The 23,294-nt window shown below is 38.4% G+C and overlaps 1 protein-coding gene across 16 annotated transcripts in view; it reads left to right on the top strand.

Annotated features, from left to right (window-relative positions):
* Positions 1 to 17,278, top strand: part of LOC127509845 (sucrase-isomaltase, intestinal-like) — a 58,095-nt gene extending 40,817 nt beyond the window's left edge. The window contains exons 28-48 of one of the 16 annotated variants that reach the window (XM_051888966.1): positions 5,107 to 5,275; positions 6,478 to 6,574; positions 8,082 to 8,194; positions 8,454 to 8,579; positions 8,917 to 9,048; positions 9,211 to 9,330; positions 9,468 to 9,530; positions 9,855 to 9,971; positions 10,324 to 10,414; positions 11,470 to 11,608; positions 11,706 to 11,839; positions 11,950 to 11,984; positions 12,165 to 12,281; positions 12,582 to 12,730; positions 12,839 to 12,923; positions 13,088 to 13,144; positions 13,310 to 13,434; positions 14,307 to 14,395; positions 15,383 to 15,432; positions 15,829 to 15,990; positions 17,030 to 17,278. In XM_051888966.1, the coding sequence (XP_051744926.1) occupies positions 5,107 to 5,275; positions 6,478 to 6,574; positions 8,082 to 8,194; positions 8,454 to 8,579; positions 8,917 to 9,048; positions 9,211 to 9,330; positions 9,468 to 9,530; positions 9,855 to 9,971; positions 10,324 to 10,414; positions 11,470 to 11,608; positions 11,706 to 11,839; positions 11,950 to 11,984; positions 12,165 to 12,281; positions 12,582 to 12,730; positions 12,839 to 12,923; positions 13,088 to 13,144; positions 13,310 to 13,434; positions 14,307 to 14,395; positions 15,383 to 15,432; positions 15,829 to 15,990; positions 17,030 to 17,107 (2,248 nt within the window). In that variant the 3' untranslated portion in view covers positions 17,108 to 17,278. The remainder of the gene's footprint in view (positions 1 to 5,106; positions 5,276 to 6,477; positions 6,575 to 8,081; positions 8,195 to 8,453; positions 8,580 to 8,916; positions 9,049 to 9,210; positions 9,331 to 9,467; positions 9,531 to 9,854; positions 9,972 to 10,323; positions 10,415 to 11,469; positions 11,609 to 11,705; positions 11,840 to 11,949; positions 11,985 to 12,164; positions 12,282 to 12,581; positions 12,731 to 12,838; positions 12,924 to 13,087; positions 13,145 to 13,309; positions 13,435 to 14,306; positions 14,396 to 15,382; positions 15,433 to 15,828; positions 15,991 to 17,029) is intronic. The other 15 variants (XM_051888965.1, XM_051888968.1, XM_051888969.1 and 12 more) reach the window with 15 other exon arrangements.
* The last annotated feature ends 6,016 nt before the right edge of the window (positions 17,279 to 23,294 follow it).

Below are 23,294 nucleotides of genomic sequence, written 5' to 3'. Positions count from 1 at the left end.
ACTGTTTGGCATCAAATGGGAATCTAAATTCTACTTGGCGGTGAGACTCACCTTCGGCTGTAGGAGTAGTCCGCACACCTTCAATTGACTTTTTGAGGCTTTGTGTTGGATCCTCTTGAATGTAAGCAAGCTCCCATTCATGCTACACCTGCTCGACGATTTTCCACTAATTGACGTTCCTTCTTCGGATAGCACAGTGCTCGACACGCTCAAAAGAGTGTTTTGCGAATTGGGCATTCCACTCTCAAAAGAGAAAACTCTGAGTCCTGCTACATCTATCGAATTCCTCTGAATTATTCTTGACACTATCACGATGCAAGCCATGCTTCCTAATGGGAAACTAAATAGAATTAGGTCTGTAACAGAATTGTTTCTTTCTTCAAGAACAGTTACCCTCTTATTTTCGCAATGAGAATTATTCCCCAAGGTCAATCTCTTTATTTCTCGCTTGTTGTCTTTGGCTCACTCGGTACAAAACTTAAGTGATCTATCTAGATGATGGTTGCTTGTCAGTCCTTAAGTTTTGGGCGCTTTTATTAGACATTTGGAAGGGACAAGAATCGGCCTCATCAGCTCTGCAAGAAATTTACGAAATGGCTACTGCCAGCATTTTGTGGGGCTCGGCTTGGTCGCGTAAGCAAATAATAATGTACTGTGACAACGAAGCAGTTGTCGCTATTATCAACCAAGGAAGCTCGCATTGCCAAGCTATTATGTCTATTCTAAGACGTTTAACCTTGAAATCAGTTATTCACAATTTCATTATTAAAGCCGAACATATCCCTGGGCATTCTAATGAAATTGCTGATGCCCTTTCTCACTTTCATTTTCTAGCTTTCAGACGTCTCTCTCCTACAGCCAACCAGGATCCAACACCATGCCCAACATTGGCCGAAAATCTCTTAAACTAAGATCCAGCTATGATAATTTATTAGAGTCTGCAAGAGCTTACATCTCCAAGGGAGTTGCACCTTCTACTCTTTAAGCATACAACTCTTCTTGGTCATGGTTTACTATGTTTTGTCTCACTTTTTAAATCCCTTTATTTCCTATTGTGATTTCTACCATATGCACATTCTTAGTCTATTGTTTTGAATCTCGCCATTTGAAGTTACTTTACACTACTTTACGCAAAACTCTGGCAGGTATTCGATTTTATGCTCGGTATCATAATTCAAATTGTCCGAGCTTATTTTCCATACCATCAGTTTTGTCTGTTACTTAAATGTATATGAAAATCATCTTTTAAACGTCTTCCTATTACGATCAGCTTGTTACATACATTAATCTCATCCTTGCGTAATTGGCTATTTTCCAATCACATCATCGCTCTCGAGGCTGTGTTTTTTGACAGCTTTTTACGGTTTTATGCGGCTTGGTGAATGTTCTACAGACTCACGTTATAATCTGGCACAGGACCTGTCTTTTTCTGACTTATGTTTTTCTCCAAATTGCTTTTCATTTTTTCTCAAGCACTCTAAATCTACTTTAGGAAAAGGTGTCTTGATAGCGATTTGTAAAATAAATCTTTCCTTCTGTCCTTACACTGCTGTGGTACATTATTATCATCAAATTGATGGGTATATGGATGTCTGCCACGTATGATTCTTACATAAGATCTGATCAACAAATCATCCTGAATGCCCAGAAAACACTTTCAAGGTATGTCTAATACAGGGGTATAGGCAAGTTCAGTCCCAGGGCATCCACAAAACACGCCTTATTGAGGTAACCACGCACGGTATTAAGAACCAATGGTTCCCAAACTTTTGAACAGGGTTATTTTAATAAATTTAGCTATTTTTTTGTCTTGTGGATTATATGTAAACATCTTTTATGTAAAATATCTTGCTCAGGACAGTATTAAATAAAAAATATGCATTCTGTATGATCTCTCTTATTTTGTTAAAATTACTCACATTTTCACAGATTCTGCAAGTGTTTCCCATACTTTTGCATGCAACTGTAAGGGATTTGTATAGATTTTCATATCCTGTAACTGAAAGGAAAACAGAAGCTTTGCATATGGCAAATAAATGATCAACTAAAAAAATGCAGTTTGTACATAATTTTAAAGAAGATCTGTAAATGATATGAAACACGTTTACGTGTGATGAATAGTTTACACTTTAGGTGAATGTGAATGATTTACTGCATTCATTCATTCAAGGTGACTGATATATTCAAGGTAATGCTGATTCCAGCAACTGCTCATGTTCTCTTCACATGTTGTTTACACACTCCTATCACATTTTTTATCACATCATACGACAAGTTCATAGTGTCGCAGAAATTGTATAGTTCCAGCTTTAAAATTAACAGTTGTGTTGATTTGATTAAAAAATAAATAAATAAATAAATAAATATATATATATATATATATATATTCTTTCTAATTCAATAGAACATTTTCATACCAAACAGTATACATACCAAGAACACATATAAAACAATAATGGTTTTATAACAGAGGAGGGTCAAGTACAAACTATATAAAAACACTGTTTGTACATGAAGTGAGAACATGAGCAGGTGCTGATAAACAAACTCTCCTCCACTGTATAAAAAGATAAACCAGGGCTCCACAGCGCAATATCCAGACATTGACATTGATCTACTGGACAGGTTTGTGTCACAAAAATACCTGATTGAACCATGTAAACTTTGTAATAATTATTTGTGTATAATTCTGTTTTAAATTTTATGCAGAGTTCCAGTGTTCTCTGAGAAACGATGGCGGTCTGGACTGTTTACCTGTCTCTCTGTCTTCTCGCAGCTTTAAGTGCTTCAGGTAAGACTATTATTCCATGTTTCACATGACCTAATACAGTATGTGCACTAAAGAGTTTATTTTTTAATTATTATGATAATATTAAGACAATAAAACAACAACAATTATATCATTATATCAGCTAAAGTTTTGGTTCTTATGAATGCATTTATATTATTTTTGACAATAAAATACATCAACAAATATGTGTTATTATTATCATTGTTAGTTGTAGTAGTAGTAGTAAAGCTATTGCTCCTTTTATTCTATTAAAGAAGTGTTTGTCTGAACATTTGACGCTGATTTTAGTTCTTCATCATTTCAGAATTTGTTGTGTACCATGTTTTTACATTACCTATGCAAATGAGATTTATGCAAAAGCTGTCCAATATGTCGATATGTATAATAATAATATATTGAAATCATATTTATTTGATGCAAATGAAAACAACATGTGGGAAAGACATACAATCTGTCCCATAGAAGAGATACACAACTAGTGTTATCCTAGAACACATCTTAGAGGAGTGCGCCCGTCAACCCGACTCCAGTTGTGACCCAAGCGACACCCGACTATACCAGGAAGTGGCATTTTAAATACTGTTCATCGGCACCTCGTTCCTCCTGACGGGCTTCGTGTCTCTGTTCCGCATCAGGATCATTATGAAGCACAACGGCACCAAGACAGAGAAGCTGGAGAAGCTTATGGTGCGCATGGGCATCTTCAGTTTCCTGTAGACCAGGGGTGTCCAACCCTGCTCCTGGAGCGCTACTGTCCTGCAGACTTCAGTTCCAACCCTGCTCCAACACACCTGTCTGTAATTATCAAGCAACCCTCAACACCTTGATTAGCTGGTTCAGGTGTGTTTGATTGGGGTTGGAGTTGAAATCTGCAGGATGGTAGCTCTCCAGGAGCAGGGTTGGACACCCCTGCTGTAGACGGTTCCAGCCATCATCATGATCATGTGTTATTACTTCTCCGAACAGCCTTTGGGGAGCAGTGGGAACAGACTCCACATGTCCCGTGCACAACCCGCAGATGAAACTGGACTTCACGGTGTTCATGATCAAGTACCTGTTGACCCTGATCATGGGCATCATGTCTGGATTCTGGATATAGTCTGGAAAGACGCTTAACTCGTGGAGGAAGTTCTACACGAGACTGGCAAACAAAGAGAAACAATCGTGTGACTTACATGAACTAACTGCTTTTTTTATTATTCATTTCTACATTGGCCATGCAACATGTAGTATTAATATAGAAATCAATTGCTGTATGGTCACAAGTGCATTTTTATTTGTTTTTAGTAAAGAAATGTAGAAAATCCATTAATGATTTAATGGTTCTCTCTCTCTTTATCAGTTAACTCTAGTCGCATCGATTGTCACCCTGATGGGGGTTCCAATCAGGCCAGATGTGAAGCCCGCGGCTGCATCTGGAAGGTCAGAGAGAGAAGATCTTCAATATTCAACCCTGGTCTTTCCTGTTACTGTTCTAATGTGATTCAACACATCTGCTTCAAAAGTTTTTTATTGTCTTTCATAGCCTTCAGATGTTCACAATGAACCCTGGTGTTATTACGCTGATACCCACGGTTACATCACCAGCAACATGTTTGAAAAACCGGGCGGCATCACTGTAGATATAGTGCGCAATCCTGATTTCCCAGGTCAACATTTTCAATCTCAAGACATCGACAAGCTCCGTGTGGAAATCACATACCTGAGTGGACAAAGCCTGCGGTGGAAGGTATGCTTGTTTAGGATTAAAACCAAGACAATGATTGAATATACAATTTACATTTATGTATTGGCAGAAGTTTTTATCCTAAGTGACTTACATTGCTTTAAGGTATACTTTGTTAAAGCGTTCATGTTGGCAACTCATTACTAGCACCATGCTCTAATGTTGAATTTTTTTAGGAATTAAGAAAATAAAATGAATACATTTAAGAATAGGACTGATTTTGGTCCTGTTGATCTAGATCTTTGACCCAGCCAATGCTCGCTACGAGGTCCCTGTTCCCCTCGACCTGCCCGCCGCACCAGAGACAGAGGAAAACAACAGACTGTACAGGGTTCAGATCCAGCACAAGCCATTCGGGATCCAAGTGATCAGGAAGGGCTCAGAAGAAATCATGTGAGTAATACACCTCAATTACTCTGCTAAGAGTCCAGAGAGCTTCTTTTGGCAAACATGTGGTAGTTTTACTGTACTTTTCACAATGGTGCACTTTTAGGGATTTCTGAGAGTTATAGGACTATAGAAGCACAGTTTTTCAGTAACACTTGTTTTTCAGTGTTTTCAATGTTTTGTTAAATCTCTTTTTCTCTAGATGGGACTCTGCCGTGCCAGGGTTCACATTCTCCGATCAGTTCCTTCAGATCTCCACACGCCTCCCCTCAACCTATGTCTATGGTGTTGGTGAAACGGAGCACCCCAGCTACAGTCATGACCTCAACTTTCACACATACGGCCTGTTTGCCAAAGACCAGCCTCCAGGGGTGAGTGTCAGAAACAAGCCTTACTGTGTGATACTGTATGTCATCTGCACTTTACATCACATTTGACCAATCAGAGCAGTGATCACTGTGAGAGTAGGTTCACCTCAAACATCATATACAGTATAAGGTTGATGAAATTATAAAAGAAGCCTACTTTAGGGCCATTACTTTTTTGTTAGATTTTGGCTTTATTTATTGCAATTTAATTGCACTTTTTAATTTGGCTAAGAAGTTTTCCCCAAACGACTGATTAAAATCATTATTGTGTTAAATGAGAAAAGCATCAAATATACATTAAAAAAGTAGCTTTAGAATGAAATATTTTATTTGATTTAACATGAGGGTGAGTAAATGACAGAATTTTCATTTTTGGGTGAACTATACTTTTAATGTTTTTTTGTTTTATTATTATTAATATGGAAATATGAAATTATTTTTTAATGAAATGATACTCTAAATAAGAATCTAAAACTGTCAGTAGGTCACGGTAATTCATTCGATTCGTAAAAATGGCTGATTCATTTAGGAATGAAGTGAATGGCCATTGAATCATTGATTCACCCGATTTGTTCAAAATGCAGATTTATTCAGAAACTAAACACCGCTGTGTGTTGCTCGGAGATGCACGACTGCTGTGGCTTTACAGGGAATATTTTCATTTGCAAAACTGAGCAAAGACAGACAATATTGTGTCTAAAATATAACAATATTAACTTTTTATTTATTGAACTGTTGTATAAAATCACTATCTTGTTTGCACTCGTGCTATTCGGGACTCATGTGATATTGCACTCTTTACTCGTGCGATACTGCTTAACTATATCATATGATAAATATGAGGCTCATACAGGGCATTTTTGCCATGATATCTTAAATTTTAGGTTCATATAACAGCATTCTGTTGCCTTCATCACGCAGATTTGTTGCCCTGCTTCATATTCGTCACCATTGAACTGTATGAAATGTAACAGGTTTTTATATAAACAATGCCCAGAGAAAGAGCATCAAAAGCAGAGCTACATGAAATAAGAAATAGATGTAATGAGGTTAATTTAAACAGAAAAATTGGATTTGCAGGGGTCTTGCCTTTAAGCTAAATAAAAATCTTTCATTAACAGTTAATCAGCCTATCTGTTTAACACTGAGGACAGCTGACATCACATCACAAACTCAAACTCTGATCTCTTTCTCCCCATCTGTAGTATAAACTGAACAATTATGGACTCCATCCCTTCTACATGGGTCTGGAGAAATCGAAAAGCGCTCACGGCGTCCTCCTGCTCAACAGCAATGCCATGGGTAAGTTCAAGCACACACTAACCATGTCTGTCTCACTCGGACACACCGGCCACAACATGTGCTGAATGGGCTAAGACCAACCTAAATATACATCTTAAACCAGCCTGAGGTGGTTTGTTGGTTTAAACTGGTCTAGTTGGCAGCTTGGTCATAAACAAAAGCAATGAAGACGCTTTAAAAATTAATAAATTAAAGGGGGATTCAGTAGTATTTAAAATACACTGTTTGGAAGTTAGTCAGGCCGAGACCAACAACAAACGTCTAACCAATCAGCATCAGGGGGCGTATGACGGTCGAGGAGAGAGAATGAGCAAGAGGGAAATTTGAAAATAAGAAAAAAAACTGCAGAACGAGAAATGGGACACAATACAAAAGAGCTCAAAAGAATATCACTGGAATGAAGGTTTATGCCTGGGCAAAATGCTTTAGGACCCGCGTTTATATTAGAAAAGCTTTCCAGTTTTGGAGAGAGCTAAGCGGGAAGGCCTGAAAACAGATGCGGAGGCTGCTTTGATCCCGCTTCTCATGTGAGTAACACTGGGTTTTGATTGTCTGGAGCTGCTGTGCTGTTTGCGACTAACAACAAACACTTTGTATTTACTCTTGTGTACTGTATGTTCATTTTTTTGTGCTTCCTTGTCGTTCGTTCATCAACTGCGCTTTATTTTTCGCGAAGCATTTTGTTGCGCGCCAGCTGTGATCCAGCCCGCAACACTCGCATTGCGTGTGTAACAGTGGCCAGATAGTGAGAGTTTTGCAGTTAAACTACTGCACACTGACGACCGCTAGAGAATGCGGTGTTTAGCGGCATTGATAGTGCATTCGCCGCGCATGCCAGCAGCGATCGGGCTGGGGTTGACTCGGAGCAGGGTGGTTAGGATTGGAGTGTGAGTTTTGGAGGTGGAGCAATGAAGAGAGAGGTGGGTTTGTTTGGGTTGATTTCAAATATCAACAATGTCCAACAGCATAGTTCAAATACTACTTACAGCACCTTTAAAGCCTATTATTTCACAACTAATTAGTAGTTAGAATAGAATGCTTGAATCTGATCGGTTGACGAACATTCTAATGTGTGCAATTATTTTCAGGGAAACGAAGGCTAAAGTAGTTCCAGAAAGGTCTTGACTGCATTACAGTTCCAAATCACTTCGCCAAATTATTTCAGTTATTTCAAAGGTCCTTACAGCCGACCACAGCAAAAAAATCAAAACTCACAATGACATTGACTAAGGAACGTGTTGCCAGCGCTGCTCTGGCGATTTTATCAATAAAATAGTTTAACAACAATCAATGACATTTTTCACTAGCAGGGTAATTACGGTGCTGTTTTTGAAGCAGATAAACTTACAGTTTCGTTATTAGTAAAGAAGCTGCTGCCGAACACTGTTGAGACGCACAGTCTTGTGTAATTCAAACATGCTTAACACACTCTTTGTGAGCTGAGGCGACACATTGAGTCACAGGGATGATCCTTTTCTCTCTCTTTTTTTGCTTGTTTTGCTCTTAGATGTGACCTTCCTGCCTGATCCAGCTCTGACCTACCGCACCATCGGAGGAATCTTGGACTTCTACATGGTGATGGGTCCCTCTCCAGAAGCTGTGGTTCAGCAGTACACTGAGGTGTGTGTCTGTGCGTGTTATTCCTGGCTTGATGAGGTTTAGAAGCTGGAGTCTCTCTCATTGCCCACAGTAAACTAAGCGCACACACAAAATAACAATGGAAAACTCACATGCATGAATGAAATACATAAATATCTATCTAAAGGAAGCTTGCTTGTCACATTCGATTCTATTCAGCCACTTGAATATTTATGTTCTAAAATATATTTGCATACTCTGTCAAATATTTTTCTCTGGGTTTGTGCGTTTTGTTTGACAGATGATCGGCCGCCCGGTTCTTCCAGCCTATTGGTCGCTTGGATTCCAGCTTTGTCGCTACGGCTACGCCAACGATGCAGAGATCGCAGATCTTTACAAGGACATGAAAGCTGCTGAAATTCCTTATGTAAGTGATCTCATCCTTCAGTGTGAATGAACAGTAATGTAACTCTCACTGACCTTCAGAACTTTAAAACTTCAGGATCAATGTAAATACCTCAAGCAGTTATTCTGCAGTGATGTGATGAAAACACAACATCCTGTGGACGTTTTTATACCAGGAATGAGTCACCAAATCATAAAGTTCATCTTTTTTTTTAATAAAAATTCCATTATAGTCCTTTTATTAACAGTTATTTTAAAGACAAGTATCACTAGCAATGTTCCCTCTAAGCAGCACATACTTCCGATGTCATGGTCATTAAGTTTAATGATCCTAATATTTGATCTTTGTCCCCTCAAAGGATGTTCAGTATTCAGACATTGAGTACATGGAGAGGCAGATGGACTTTACGCTGGACAATGTGAACTTCAAGGGACTCCCTGCTCTGGTGGACCAGATGAGGGCAGAGGGGATGCGTTTCATCTTCATTTTGGTACCAACAATTCTCAATTATTGGAAAAAAAAAAAGTTGTTTCCATTGAATGGTAAAGGATGAAAACAGAGCTTTTGTAGTCAGACATCATTATGGCCAGAAACATGCAGTGAAATGTATTCTGTAACAAAACCTCATGCTTTATTTGTTTGTGTGCTTCAGGACCCGGCTATAGCGGCCAATGAGACTAAAGGCTCCTACCCTGCGTTTGACACCGGGATTGAAAAAGACGTTTTCATCAAATGGCCTGCTGAGCTCAGCAATGACATTGTGTGGGGAAAGGTATGACAAACACAGAGAGGAAGAGGAACATATCTTGATGTATTCTGAGGCAACAAAGTTTTGTTGACGTGGACATGTACTGAAAGCAGGAATGATCCTGAACCACTGATTTTAGCTGTTGTTTCTGTCTGTCATAGGTGTGGCCTGATTATCCCAATGTTACTGTGGACAATTCTTTGGACTGGGATACTCAAGTAGAGGTATCTGCCTCTCTCTCTTGTTCTGTTTCATTATCTATCTCTATATATTGCTTTCTTTCTCTCTTTAATCAGAGAACCGGATATCTTTTCTCTTGTTCCTCCATATTCAAGTCTATTCATACTGAAATCATCAGTACTATGGCTATAATTGCAAATGCAGTCAAGAGAGATGAGTGTGACACATAGATACTATCAGCCAATCAGCATGTAGAAGCCATCAGCCAATAAACACATACTAGTACTATGCTGTAGTAAACAAACTATTAGAACAGATTAGTTAAAGCACCTTGTCCAACCTAACATTTCATTCCTTTAATCTTTAAGCGCTTCCGAGCTTTTGTGGCATTCCCTGATTTCTTCAAGAGCAGTACAGCGGAGTGGTGGGGAGGACATATTAAAGACTATTACAACAACATCATGAAGTTTGATGGACTTTGGATCGTGAGTGCTTTGTTTTTGAAATTTTTCATGTTGGAATGAAATTGAATTCATTAGTTGAAATTGTTCGAGATGTTCTTTGAGGACATCTGTGCCATTACATGCCATTGTTGCTCTTAGCACAACACATCTAACTCTAACCATAACAATGAAATAAAATCTGGGGAAATGACAGAATCATAAGAATGTTGATTCAGAATACATCTTACTTGACAGAGTCATGGTGAGCTGTTCAAGAACATGTGATGGTTTAGCATAGCCACACGCCATTTCTACACTCATTTGCATATCATCACTATTTTCTCCTTTGGATTCATTGCATGATAACACTGTCATTGTGTTGTGTTTTCTGAAGGACATGAATGAGCCGGCCAGTTTCGTGCATGGCACCGTCGGAGAGAAGTGTCTAGGGGATCAAAATTTGGAATATCCTCCATACATGCCCCGTAAGTTCTTATCAGCACATCCTGGCATGTATATTGGCTACAGAGATTTTACAACACCATGGTCAACATTTACTAAGCCTGCCCCCAACTAAAGTAATATATATACTGGGGAGTTAACTAAACCATAATACGCCTTTTTAGATAGCACTGGCAAAAATAATGACTATGAATGTATCGGGAAAAAAATAGCAAGAAGATATTATTTATTATTTATTAATAAACTAGTGTTTTCTGAGCCAGTTGCGGCTGCAAAGATGAAGTTGACGATGCTGACTCATCATCTCCACAGAATAGTGAACACACCTTAATGCACATTTCTTAAGGATTGCATAATCAGAAAGTATATGTGTTTAAAAGTAGACATTTCAAGCTTTCTATAGATATATTTCTCATGTCTGTGAGTCAAGTATACACTGAGTTTTGGTTCATTTTTGTGACGTGCTCCAAAAAGTAGTTCACAGAGATTGAGATGGCAGAAAGCGTCCTGTTTGTTTTCTTTATTTATTTTTTTTACAAAGGCACGTTTTGTTGATAATGTGGAGTGTACACAAATAAAAGTAAGTTTCGAATGATGTATTACTCTTATCTGTATTACCAAAAATCATGGAGTATTTTAAGTTGTTTACGCTGTTATCAGGAAGAAATGCAAGCGATTGCGCTGACGCCTCCATGTTGTGCAGTAAGCACACTAATACTTCAGCTTCCACATTTGAATATGCAGCTAATAATAGCAATATTTATCTAAGTTAACGTTTGAGCGAGTGGCCATGTAAAGTTGCTACTTCTTACATGTTTCAAATGATAAGTCATATTTGAGGTTGATGGATGATAGGCGAACATTTTTATTTCCTGCCCGACATACTGTAATTACCACAAGTCCCTCACGGACTGTGTGACTTCACCACTTCCTGTGGAGTTTCTTTTTCTGCGACAAACCGACTAATAAAATTTTATTCAACTAAGCCTCTTCTTGTTGACTATTAAGGGGGCACCTGTATTTAGCACATTCTGTCCTAAATGAATCTGCCCTAAGTATGTGTGTGATCTCTTCCCAGCTCTGGAGTCCATGTACAGAGGTCTGAACCATAAGACTTTATGCATGAACAGCGAGCAGATCCTTGCTGATGGCACACGCGTCAGGCATTATGATGTCCACAACTTGTACGGCTGGTCTCACACCAAACCCACTTACGAGTGAGTTTTCTATTCCTCCATATTCAATACTAGATTTATTTCTCTGTTGTTCTGGAAGGAGTTTTAATTGTTGTGTGTGTTTGTGTGTATTTCACAGTGCTTTGCTTAGTACCACTGGAAAGAGAGGTGTGGTGATTACCCGTTCAACATACCCGTCTAGTGGTCGCTGGGCAGGACATTGGCTGGGAGACAACTACTCCCGCTGGGACCAGCTTCTGAAGTCCATCATAGGTGTGATGATAGCTGCTTATTATTTGGTGCTTCTTGGTATCTACTGTACTATAAACTGAATATCTGTATACATGAAAACTAAACTCTCTCTCTCTCTTTCTGTTTTTCAGGCATGATGGAGTTCAGCTTATTTGGCATCCCTTACGTAAGTGCCTCTCTCGTCCTATCAATTAATCATTTGTGCTTTATTTCCTATCAAATAATATTTTTAGTTCAGTTGCATGACACTAGCATGCAGCCATTACACTGACTCTAGAGTTAATTTATGAATGCTCTGTTGTTACAGAGATCTATATTTGTGTTTCTCTTTCTGCTTGTGTTCTAGACCGGCGCTGATATCTGTGGCTTCTTTAACCATGCCGAATACGAGATGTGTCTGCGTTGGATGCAGCTCGGAGCTTTCTACCCATTCTCCAGAAACCACAACACCATAAACATGCCAGTAAGAACACACAAGGCACCTTTCTTATCGACAGATTGAGGATTTTTGGACCAGTGTGACACAAACGCTTGATTATCTTATTCTAAGCCTATAGGTAGTATGAATATATTATGTCAGAGCTCTTTTCCCTTTTAAAAGCTCTCATGTTTTTCATCACATTATAATATTTTTTGGATCTAAAAATGGGGATTTTTAGATCCTTCATCTCTGTGCTTATGAAGCTCACGTGAGAATCTGTTTTCGTTTTCTTCAGAAGTGCAGAATGATGAAAATCTGATGAGTTTGTGTGATCTTTGACAGAGGCAGGATCCCGTGGCTTGGGGACCGGAGTTTGCTGCTGTGTCTCGTGATGTCCTGAATATTCGCTACACCCTCCTGCCGTATCTGTACACACTGATGTACGAAGCTCATGTTCACGGAAACACTGTGGTCAGACCCCTGCTGCACGAGTGAGTGTTTCTCACAAGTTCACACACACATGAAAATAACTGATGAGATCATGTCCAGTGTTGATGAAATCATGTCCGATGTTGATGAGATCATGTTCTGTACTGCAGGTTTGTCACAGATGAAAACACATGGACGATTGACAGGCAGTTCCTCTGGGGTCCGGCTCTTCTGATCACAGCTGCTCTGGACCCGGTACTGAACACACACAAACACAACTATACTATGATCACGCTACAAGCCAAACGTATACAGTAGTCATGTTTAAGTTTAAGAGGTTTTGCTCACATACCCTGAACTGACCCACGTGTTGTTTGTGTTGTTGTTTGTTCATTTCTCATTGGTTTTGTTGTATGAAGGGTGTTACTGTGGTCCGGGGCTACCTGCCAAACGCCCGCTGGTACGATTACCACACGGTAAGAATTATATCAGCATGCAAATCTTTATTAGCAAGATTTTAGTAGCATGTCAATGAAAGAAGCAGTCATAATGCAGCTGGCTTCTAAACAAACTCAACCTGCGCTACTTTGACCTCTATATATTGGCTTCTCTTATCTGCTGTTATGTGATTGATCATCCAGGGTGAAGTTGTTGGAGCGCGAGGACAGTTTGTGGATATGGATACACCATTATGGAAAATTAACCTGCACGTGAGAGGAGGACACATCCTGCCCTGGCAGAAAGCAGAGACCAACACACACTACAGGTCAACAAGCTGCCCATCATCTTTATTAAAAATTCTGACATTTCTCTAGAGTTGCATTGTATTTCCACTTTCAAAGGGTTTCTTACTCCACAAACAGTCAATTTTCTATGTCCATATTCCATATCAAGATGACCAAGTTTCTGATCAATGAATAAGTATTAAAGTGCCCATATTATGCTTTTTCAGATATTATCTTTCATGTAGTGTATAATAAAGCTGTTTGTGAATGTAAAAGGTCTGCAAACTTTAAAGATCAAACCGCAAGTAAATGAAGTTTTTGTCTCTCAAAGAAAAGAAGCGATTCTGACTTGAAACAAGTCATCAGTAATTCAGTCTTACTTCCTGCTGACCTTACGTAGATTTTTTAACTAATTTGCATAATGCCAGCCTGTGGTCTTCATTGGCTGAACAGCATCTCTTTGCCCCGCCCTCAAATACTGTAGTTGTATCTGAGACGGGAAGAGTTTGGTTCGTGTTGTTCATGTCGAGAAGACGCTGTTTTCTGCTGCTAAAGCAAATCCACTTTGATGAGATACGGTAAAATCAACACCATCGTTACTGTTCGTATCACTGTGTATCAAGTGCTGAGATTCAGATATTTGGTTTCTGACCAATCACAATAGACTGGGCTGTCTGACCAATCAGAGCAGAGCAGGCTCTCAGAAAGGCGGGGTTTATAGAGGCTGAATCCTTTACTGAACTGTTTCAGAAGTGTTTTTGGATGCATTACAACATTAGAAACCTTTAAAGTATCATAATAGGGGCACTTTAATATGTAAATGTGTTAATATGTTTATTCTTTTGATGTCACAACACTAATGTAATGTTCACTGTTTTGTTTTGTGTTTTTTTATTATTATTATTTCTTGTAGTCGTCAGAATCCTCTGGGTCTTCTTGTTGCTCTTGATGATGGAGGTTCAGCACATGGATCTTTGTTCTGGGATGATGGAGAGGGAATTGGTAAGTAATATGAAGTGACCACTGCAAATCCATTTGTTCTTCATGTCAGAAGTGTGTCAGAAATAGAACGAGGCATCAGTTTACTGTTGTGGACTTTGTGTGCTGCATTGCATCCAGTGTAGACAAGGTAATAAGTTAAAGTGAAACATTAAAAATATAAACAGCTTACCCAATTTAGTGTGACGACTGAGCTTGTTTTTCATTGAGTTTAACCTTAGTTTTATCATCTCTGATATTCTCGATATTTATAAGCCACCCATCCATTTTGTTTTTAGTTGTTTTCAGTTGCGCCAAACCTGCTGTAAAAATAGGCAACGATTAGCTGGGAGAATAGTCAAATTGTCCCCAGTGGATGACTAAAGATTTGCTAGTAAATCTCACATTTACAGCTGTTTCTCTCAAGTGTATGCTTCTGAACTAATGCTGCCAGAAATTTGATAATGCCCACCTCTGAAGTCGTGATTATGAGCTCAATGCATTCAAGTTTCGAAATGGGAAGGCATTCATGTGCAGTCTTTTACCTAGGAGACTCGTATTTTCGATAATGTGTAGCACGTGAAGGCAGCAGAACAGGTGATAGTGTTAACAAAAGCCAGCATTTTACTTTACCAGGTGCACTACTGAGCTTATGTAGTTTATGACATCAGAAAATATATATGGAGCTGGTTATGAGATGCAAATGTCAAAATGTATTAGCTTACAGTAGTATACAGTATTTAGTTTTTGGAGTTTTGCAATAAAAAATGGAGGTGGCATTTATTTCTGATAAGCCTGTGTTGGATTTATTACTTTTTCCTCAGAGTAAATGCTATTATTAGTAACATAATTTAATGTAAACATTACAAACAATAAAACTATGTTCTGAATATGTATCTTTATATTAGTTTGTATTTTTTTTATGTAGATCATTCTAAAGTCAGAGTAATTTTATCCCAGGGGATTTCCTGTTCTTCTCTTAATCTTTGTTTTTCTTCTTTCTCCTTCTAGATACTGTTCAGAATAAGCGTTTCCTCTTGACAACTTTCACTGCGTCTTCGGTACGTTTACATGTTTTGAAGAAAGCTATGTGTGCAGTTCTTCAGATTTATTTGGATTGTGGTCATTAAATCCATTAAATTGTCCATCTCACTTAAAGCCAAACATCCTTCCATTTATAAAGCAGTCCAGATCCAAAACTACTTCATGCTGTAGCAGCAGCTTTTAATTCTGTTCTAGTCAGATCTAATTGAGTGAATCTAAAGAAGCATCTCATATGTCTTTTTGCATTGTGATATTTTCATGATAATTATAATTTAACTGGATGCTTTACTGTTGTCAGTTATCATCTGCGATAGCATGTTTGCTCACACTGTAAATATGCATGTGTGTAACAGCTGTGCTGTGTGTTTATTTGTGTGTAACAGTTGTCCTGTGTGTTTATACTGTATTTATAGGGTGTTCTCACCAGTGCAGTTCCCACTGATGGTCTGGCTGAGGCCGACAGGTTGACCCTGGGTCTGGTGAAGGTGTGGGGTGTAACAGCGCCCGTCACTCGTGTTACCTTGAGCGTGACTGGAAAGCCTGACGTCGCACTGGCATTCACATATAACGCTGAGGTCAGACGCTTCATACAAACATATACTTGAGCTTGATTCTGTCAGAACCACTGATATAGTTATGAGGGAAAACATGGATTCTATTTAATGTTTTAGTAATTAAAAAATTAAATATTCACAATGTTTACAAATTTTAAATATAATTTAAATATAAAAATTATATTTAATAGTTATTTAATAAATGTAATAATTTAAATTTTAAATGAAAAACGTCTCGGGTTACTGGACATAGGCCTGAAGAGCGTGTACTGGATACATTCATCATGCCTGGGGCAAAGTCTAAGCAGGTTGGCGAGGTCGACAGAGCCTGTAAATCCCCAATTATTTTCAGTGAAGTTATAGCCATGAAAAAAAAAAAAAAAACTTAGAGTCAGTAGCTTATCAGGCACTGACTCTAGAGGTTCAAAGGGGGTCTCAACCAGCCCCTCGAGGACTATGGTTAAATCCCACAAGGGAATCTTGGCTGTAATGGGGGGCCTCAGTAGCCTGGCCCCACGAATGAAGTGGGCGAGCAGAGGATGCTTCCCGACTGGCACACAGTCAAGCCAATATAGCAGCCACATAAACCCTGAGAGTGGTGGGGCAAGTGCCTGCTGAAAGTTTCTCCAGAACCTCCAGTACTGAAACAGTTTGGCAGTTGACTAAGTCTGCATGACATGCAGTACACCATCTTTCAAAGACACCCCATTTGTTGGAAGGAGCCCTAGCACTAAGAACGGTCTCTATGACTTCAGCCCATTGTTCCTCAGTTGGTACCCTTCAGGGGCCAAACATGAAGGGATGAAATATTGTCCCCTGTGCTTGAGACAGAAGGTCCCTCCTGTTCAGTATCGCCCAAGGCGAGACATCAAGGAGGGATATTATTTCTGAGATTGTCACTTATTTCTTTCATGTCACTTATCGTTTATAAATAATTATATTGTTTGAATTGGAAATTATTCATGCATCATGTAAGTATGTGTTTGCTGCCTTTAATTCAATTTAATTTCGCAAAATCTGAAAAATTGCATCACAAACTCTGTCTCTTCCTCTCCCTCAGGTTCAGGAGCTGCAGTTTGATGCGACATCACAATCTCACACCATTGAAAAGCCTTTCACAATCACCTGGAACAGCTAGACTTGGACACCAGTCTGTGGAAACGGGCTTGAGCCAAGAGCAATCACATGATTATTTACCTTAATTTACCAATGTTTAGTCAACTGTTAAATTATTTTGCATTTCCATGGCGAGCTTTTCATGGTACACTGTAAAAACACCAATAAATAAAATGTTGAAAGTGCAAAAATATTGAAGTTGAACTAATATTCTTGCTTGGGCTTAGTTAAGTAAATATATATTAAGTCTGTAAAAATATAGTGGAAAACATTAAATGAAGGGATTTTTTTTTTAAAATCCAGTCAACATTCAGAATGGCTAATGTTGACTGGACTAATAAACATAAAACCAACCAATATTAGGTAAAAGTAAGCCAGTCATATACACACAAGATATTTTAATATGTAAAACAGAGAATATCTGCAGTTTGTGCTGTTAAAACGGGTCGGCATCCGCTGTAAAAAGCAAATGAGCTGCGGAAAATTATAAGTGATCTAGGAGCTTTATAAAGATGTATAATAGGCAGATTAACAGTAGAGGTGCAGAAAAACATCAGCATCTGGCAGCAGGAAGTACTTGCCAAAGTAGATGGCACCTGCCGCTTCATGATCTCCAATCATTATGTTTACTGTAGAAAGAATAATTGATTATTGTATCATTACATCAAACAGTAATCATGTGTGAAGCCACCAGGTTTTCTCGTTAAAAAGCTGTGATTGTCGATAATTAATGGTTATCATTATATTCCCACTTCCCCAAATGCCATCTTTAGAGTTTCAGCTTTCCAAGTTCAGCCTAAAGACATACAACCACTATTAGTTTCTAATATGAGATACACACCAAAAAAGAACAAAACATTTACTTTAGAAGAAATCATTTCAAATCTCAATCAAATCCAGATGAAATCTCTACCGTAAAAAAATAAAAAATTCTAGTAGGTTCAACTAATTATTTATGACATTTAAATGTATTGAATTTCCATGACATTTCTCTAAACATTTACTAATATGTCCATGAACTGAGAAGAATAAAGCCTATTTTAAATTGTAAAGACTGCACATAACTCTTTGATATTACCATACATGCCATATGCAAGTACATTAAAAACAAGAATGAAGAATTATGAATAATAATTACGAAGAATAATAAAGGCTATTGGCATTAAAGGACAGGAAGAGTGAAGCCAGATCAGATTTAATAATTGAAATTCTAGTTGCAAAAAAAGCTATACACAAGAATAAAGTTGAAAGTAATATATGGAAGAGTTGAGTACAATAATATTATTCAGCAATAATAATAATAATAATAATAAAATTATTATAGAAAGAATGGGTAAAGGAGAATAAAGGCAGACATTATTTTTCACTACAGCCAACATTAAAGCGCACATCAAACACAATGTTGGAGATGAGAGATAGTGTGGTGGTTACTAGGTTAATACTGAGACATTGTGCACTGAATTATGGGCTGGCGATGGTTGGCAAGCATTCAGATGGCAGATGCTTGTCCGGAGAAGAGTAAACTTTAAATCATATGGAGTGTTATTCATTGCATAGCAAGAAATTTCATGTTTTCAGAGCTGCTGGAATCTGGAGTTACATCTTTTACTTTAAAATCGATTCTTAGTAATAAGGACTATAAAATAACAAAAGCTGTTATAAACCCAGTCAGTTTGGGTTAAAATTCTTTAAAAGGCTTATAAACAATGAATTATTACCAACATATGAAATTAAATAAAGGACATGCATCAGAAAAATTGGACAATAAATATATAAATATAACAGCTTGATTTTGCAGTGTTGTCTAATGTCCATTGAAGTAAAAGTGTCCAAAAGTGTGAATTATGCGATAACGGACACAGCAATGCATCATGTATTATAAGATCATTATGTTTGTAGCGTGATCCATTAAAACGTACAATATATATATTTCAATTCAGACCTAGATACTATTACTATTACTCCACTAGGTCTGAAATATATTGTTCGCTGCAAACATGATGATCTTAAATTTATTAATTATTAATTTACTATGAATAAATGTATAAAGTTGCATAAAATGGAAATACTCAATAAAGTAGGCTAACTATGTTACCTCGGATGGATGAATGGTTGGATTCCACAACTGGTTAAATAAAACATATATAAGACAATACAACATTTACTGTAGGAGCCATACAATTTACTGGTGACTTAATTTAAAAAAACTGTTCTATTGCACTTCTGATTTGGCAGTGAAATTCGCCGATTTTGGGTGCGTAAGATGTGAAGGGTTTTATGGTCCAGTTAGTATTTTCACCCCATAATGGCGGCCGCGCTACCGGAGCGCCATCTAGTGGCTGTTACCCAAAAATTATCAGAGTGTCGCCTTTTGGGTTCTAAGCTCTTTGGGTGAGGTGAGTATTTCACGGTATTTCGCATATTTACACAACCATCAAACACACTTTATACAGTTGTTTAAGCAACATTTTACAGGCTCATTTCTGTATTGTTTTAATCTAGCACAGCGCTACTTGTCCTAACACACTGAAGATACTGAAGAACAAAGAGGTTGGTGTTTATTCTTCATTTTTCATTCATTCAGGTCACCTTTATTTATATAGCGCTTTTTACAATGCAGATTGTGTCAAAGCAGCTTTACAGTGATAACTGGTATATAATTTTGGCTGCACAGCAGCTCTTAAAGAACATGGTGTCATTATCCATCTTAAGTAAATTCAGTATTGATTCATTCCGATGTAAGAATCAATAGTCATTAATTTAGTTAATTTATCTATATCAGCACTGGAGTGAACAGTGATGTCATCATCCAGCTCAGTTCAGTTCGCATAAAATGGTGTCAATGCAGATCAAAACACTGTTGAATATCAAATGTCAAGTGTCCCCAACTAAGCAAGCCAAAGGCGACAGCGGCAAGGAACCTAAACTCCAACAGGTGACAAACAGGTGTTAAAATGGAGAAAATAACCTTAGGAGGAACCAGGATCAGTCGGGGGGCCAGTTCTCCTCTGGCCAACAGCGAACAGTACTTTATGATAGCTGCCTGAATCATAAGTCCAATGGGACGTCAACAGTCAAAGTATTTATTCCAGTTCAATCCAGTTGAGGATCGTAGTCATCACGCCGGTTTTGTTGAGGAACTGTGCCACTGGCTGTCGCGTCGATGAGGCCTTCACAGTGGATGATCTAGTTGATTCAATCTCTGCTGATACTTCAGGGCTGTGTTGTGGTCGTGTCAAGACTCAGGTCCTCGATCTCACCTGGATACGGCCCGGATCCAGTTGACTATGGTAAACCTCGGGATAAACAAAGAGACTAATATTAGCGTAGATGCCATTCTTCTTCTGATGTAACGAGTACATCTGGTGTTATAGGAAGTGTTCCCGGTTCCGGCTGACCTAATTTATGCAGCCTAATAATCCTTTAACAGATTTGAAAAAATAAATTGATAATGTGTTATGTGTATGCCAGGTTAAAGAGATGTGTTTTTAGTCTAGATTTAAACTGACAGAGTGTGTCTGCTTCCCGAACAATGCTAGGAAGATTGTTCCAGAGTTTAGGTGTCAAATAGGAGAAGGATCTACCACCTGCAGTTGATTTTGATATTCTAGGTATTATCAGCTGGCCTGAATTCTGAGATCGCAATAGACGTGAAGGACTATAATGATTTAGGAGCTCGCTCAGGTACTGGGGAGCTAAACCATTTAGTGCTTTGTAAGTAATTAGCAAGATTTTAAAATCTATCATTCATGATGCTGAAGACTATTTGTTTACTTTTTTTTTCTTTTCTTTTTTTTTTTACTTTTTTGGAATAATTAATTTATAAAAAGGTATCAAAATGAATGTAGTATTTTATAGTGGTTGTCTACTTTGTTACATCAGGGCTCACTTTTTTGTCCTTTCACTTCATATTTCTCTTTTTGAGTTTTTTTTTGATGTACTAAACATGAAACTAAACTTTTTTTCTTTAATTTCAGACCTGATAGAGGAGAATGAGGAGAGAGAAGAACTGAGTGAAGTGGAGGAAAAACATCATGACAAACCTGGAGAAAAACCTTTGAGTCTCTCAAAGACTAAAAAGATATTTTTAAAGAAAAGAAGAGCCAAGAAATCAACCTACACTCAGTGTGGAAAGAGTTTGTCAACCAAACATCTTGATATGCACATGAGGATCCACACTGGAGAAAAGCCGTTCACATGTGATCAGTGCGGGACGAGTTTCTCTATAGTCTAAAGATTCACATGAGAATCCACACTGGAGAGAAGCCTTTCACATGTGATCGGTGTGAGAAGAGTTTCACAAGCCAAATATAGTCTTGAGCTTCACATGAGAGTTCATACTGGAGAAAAGCCATTTAAGTGTGATCAGTGTGGAAAGAGATTCTCAAACAAACAAAATCTTGAGCTTCACATGAGAGTTCATACTGGAGAGAAGCCGTTCACTTGTTATCAGTGTGGGAAGAGCTTTACACAAAGAACAGGTCTTATGGGGCACATGAGGATCCACACAGAAGTGAAGCCGCATGTATGCACATGTATCAATGTGGGAACTATTTCACATGCAAACGTAATCTTAATGTTCACATGAGAGTTCATACAGGAGAGAAGCCGTTCAATTGTGATCAGTGTGGAGAGAGTTTCAGATGCAAAAATAGTCATGAGATTCACATGAGAATTCACACTGGAGAGAGGCCACATGTATGTGATCAATGTGGGAAGAGTTTCATCCGATCAACAAACCTTAAGAGTCATGAAAATCCACACCGGAGAGAAGCAGTACACATGTGATCAGTGTGAAAAGAGTTTCTTACACAAAGAAAATCTTAATGTTCACATGAGGATCCACACTGGAAAGAGGCCGTACACATGTGATCAGTGTGGCAAAACTTTTCATAGGTCATCAGTCCTGAAGGCACACCTGACAGTTCATATGAAGGAGAAGCCACATTCATGTTCTGCGTGTGGAAAGAGTTTTTCACTGCTGCAAACTTTACAAGTACATCAGAAAATACATACTGGTATGAGAGAGTAAGTGTGGAAAGACTTTCACTTATGTGAATGGTTTAAAACAGCATCAGAAAATTCACACTGGAGAAAAACCTTACAAGTGTTCACACTGTGACAAGAGATTCAATCAGTTAGCAAATCTGAAAACACATGAGAGGATCCACAGCAGAGAGAAGCCGCACACGTGTGATCAGTGTGGAAAGAGTTTCTCTTTTAAAAGTCACCTGAAGCGACACATGAGGATCCATACAGTGGAGAAACCACATCACCGCAGTCTAAAATCACGGTAAGTCTTTATGTGCTGAACAACAAAGTCTTTTCTGTTTAAGTCAGTCACAGGCAAATGACCCTGTAGCTCAAGACTGGTGGCCAACTGAAGCTAAGCAGGGTTGAGTCTGGTCAGGACTGGATGGGAGACTCCTGGGAAAACTAGGATGCTGCTCTAAGAGGTGTTAATGAGGCTGCTCAATCTGTGATCTGTGTGGGTCCTAATGCCCCAGTATAGTAACGGGGACACTACACTGATACAAGCACCGACCGTCAGATCGGACATTTAGCCCCGGACACACAACTGTACCCACAAGCTGTGAGAAGATTTGTGTGTGGATGGACAAATTTGTTTGAATGGACAAATTCACACCCAAATTATGTCAACATGCCCGTCTTAGTAAGTATACTAGCAAACAGTCGTTTATGCCTTAAGTTAATGTAAACAGTTTTGCATGTGTATTTGTATCAGTATCAGTGTATTGGATCCGTGCATTAGCTCTTAAAGTGCCTAAAATTCCTGCTGTCTGTGTTTTTAATGTTAATCAACCAACAAAAGACAAGAATCACTCTCTGTTAAGGCCTCAAAATACTTAAAACGAAATTAAAGAACGAACTGATGTGACGTCATTTGGAACAAAATCAGGCCAAAACAAAGTTCGTTTTGTGTTCGTTTTGGGAGTTCGAAACGGCTTGCCAAAATGAACTCTCAGAAAAAGTTTGCTCCAGCTGCAAAACACTTTGGCACTACCATTGGTCTGTGAGAATAACGTAATAGGAGGTGTGCGCTGAGGCTCTGCCTTCTTTCATGTGGAACACTTCTCCAACTCATTTCATAACTTGAGTTTGTTGAGGTAAGATCTCCGCCGGTGAAAACATGAACACACTGGAGAGCCGCTTTATAGTACAAAATGAAGTTGTGCTTCTGATGAAAT

This window comes from Ctenopharyngodon idella, chromosome 3 (assembly GCF_019924925.1).
Source record: "Ctenopharyngodon idella isolate HZGC_01 chromosome 3, HZGC01, whole genome shotgun sequence".
Lineage (NCBI taxonomy): Eukaryota > Metazoa > Chordata > Actinopteri > Cypriniformes > Xenocyprididae > Ctenopharyngodon > Ctenopharyngodon idella.
Note: the sequence above shows the minus strand (reverse complement) of the source record. Positions and strands in the feature narration are given on the sequence as shown.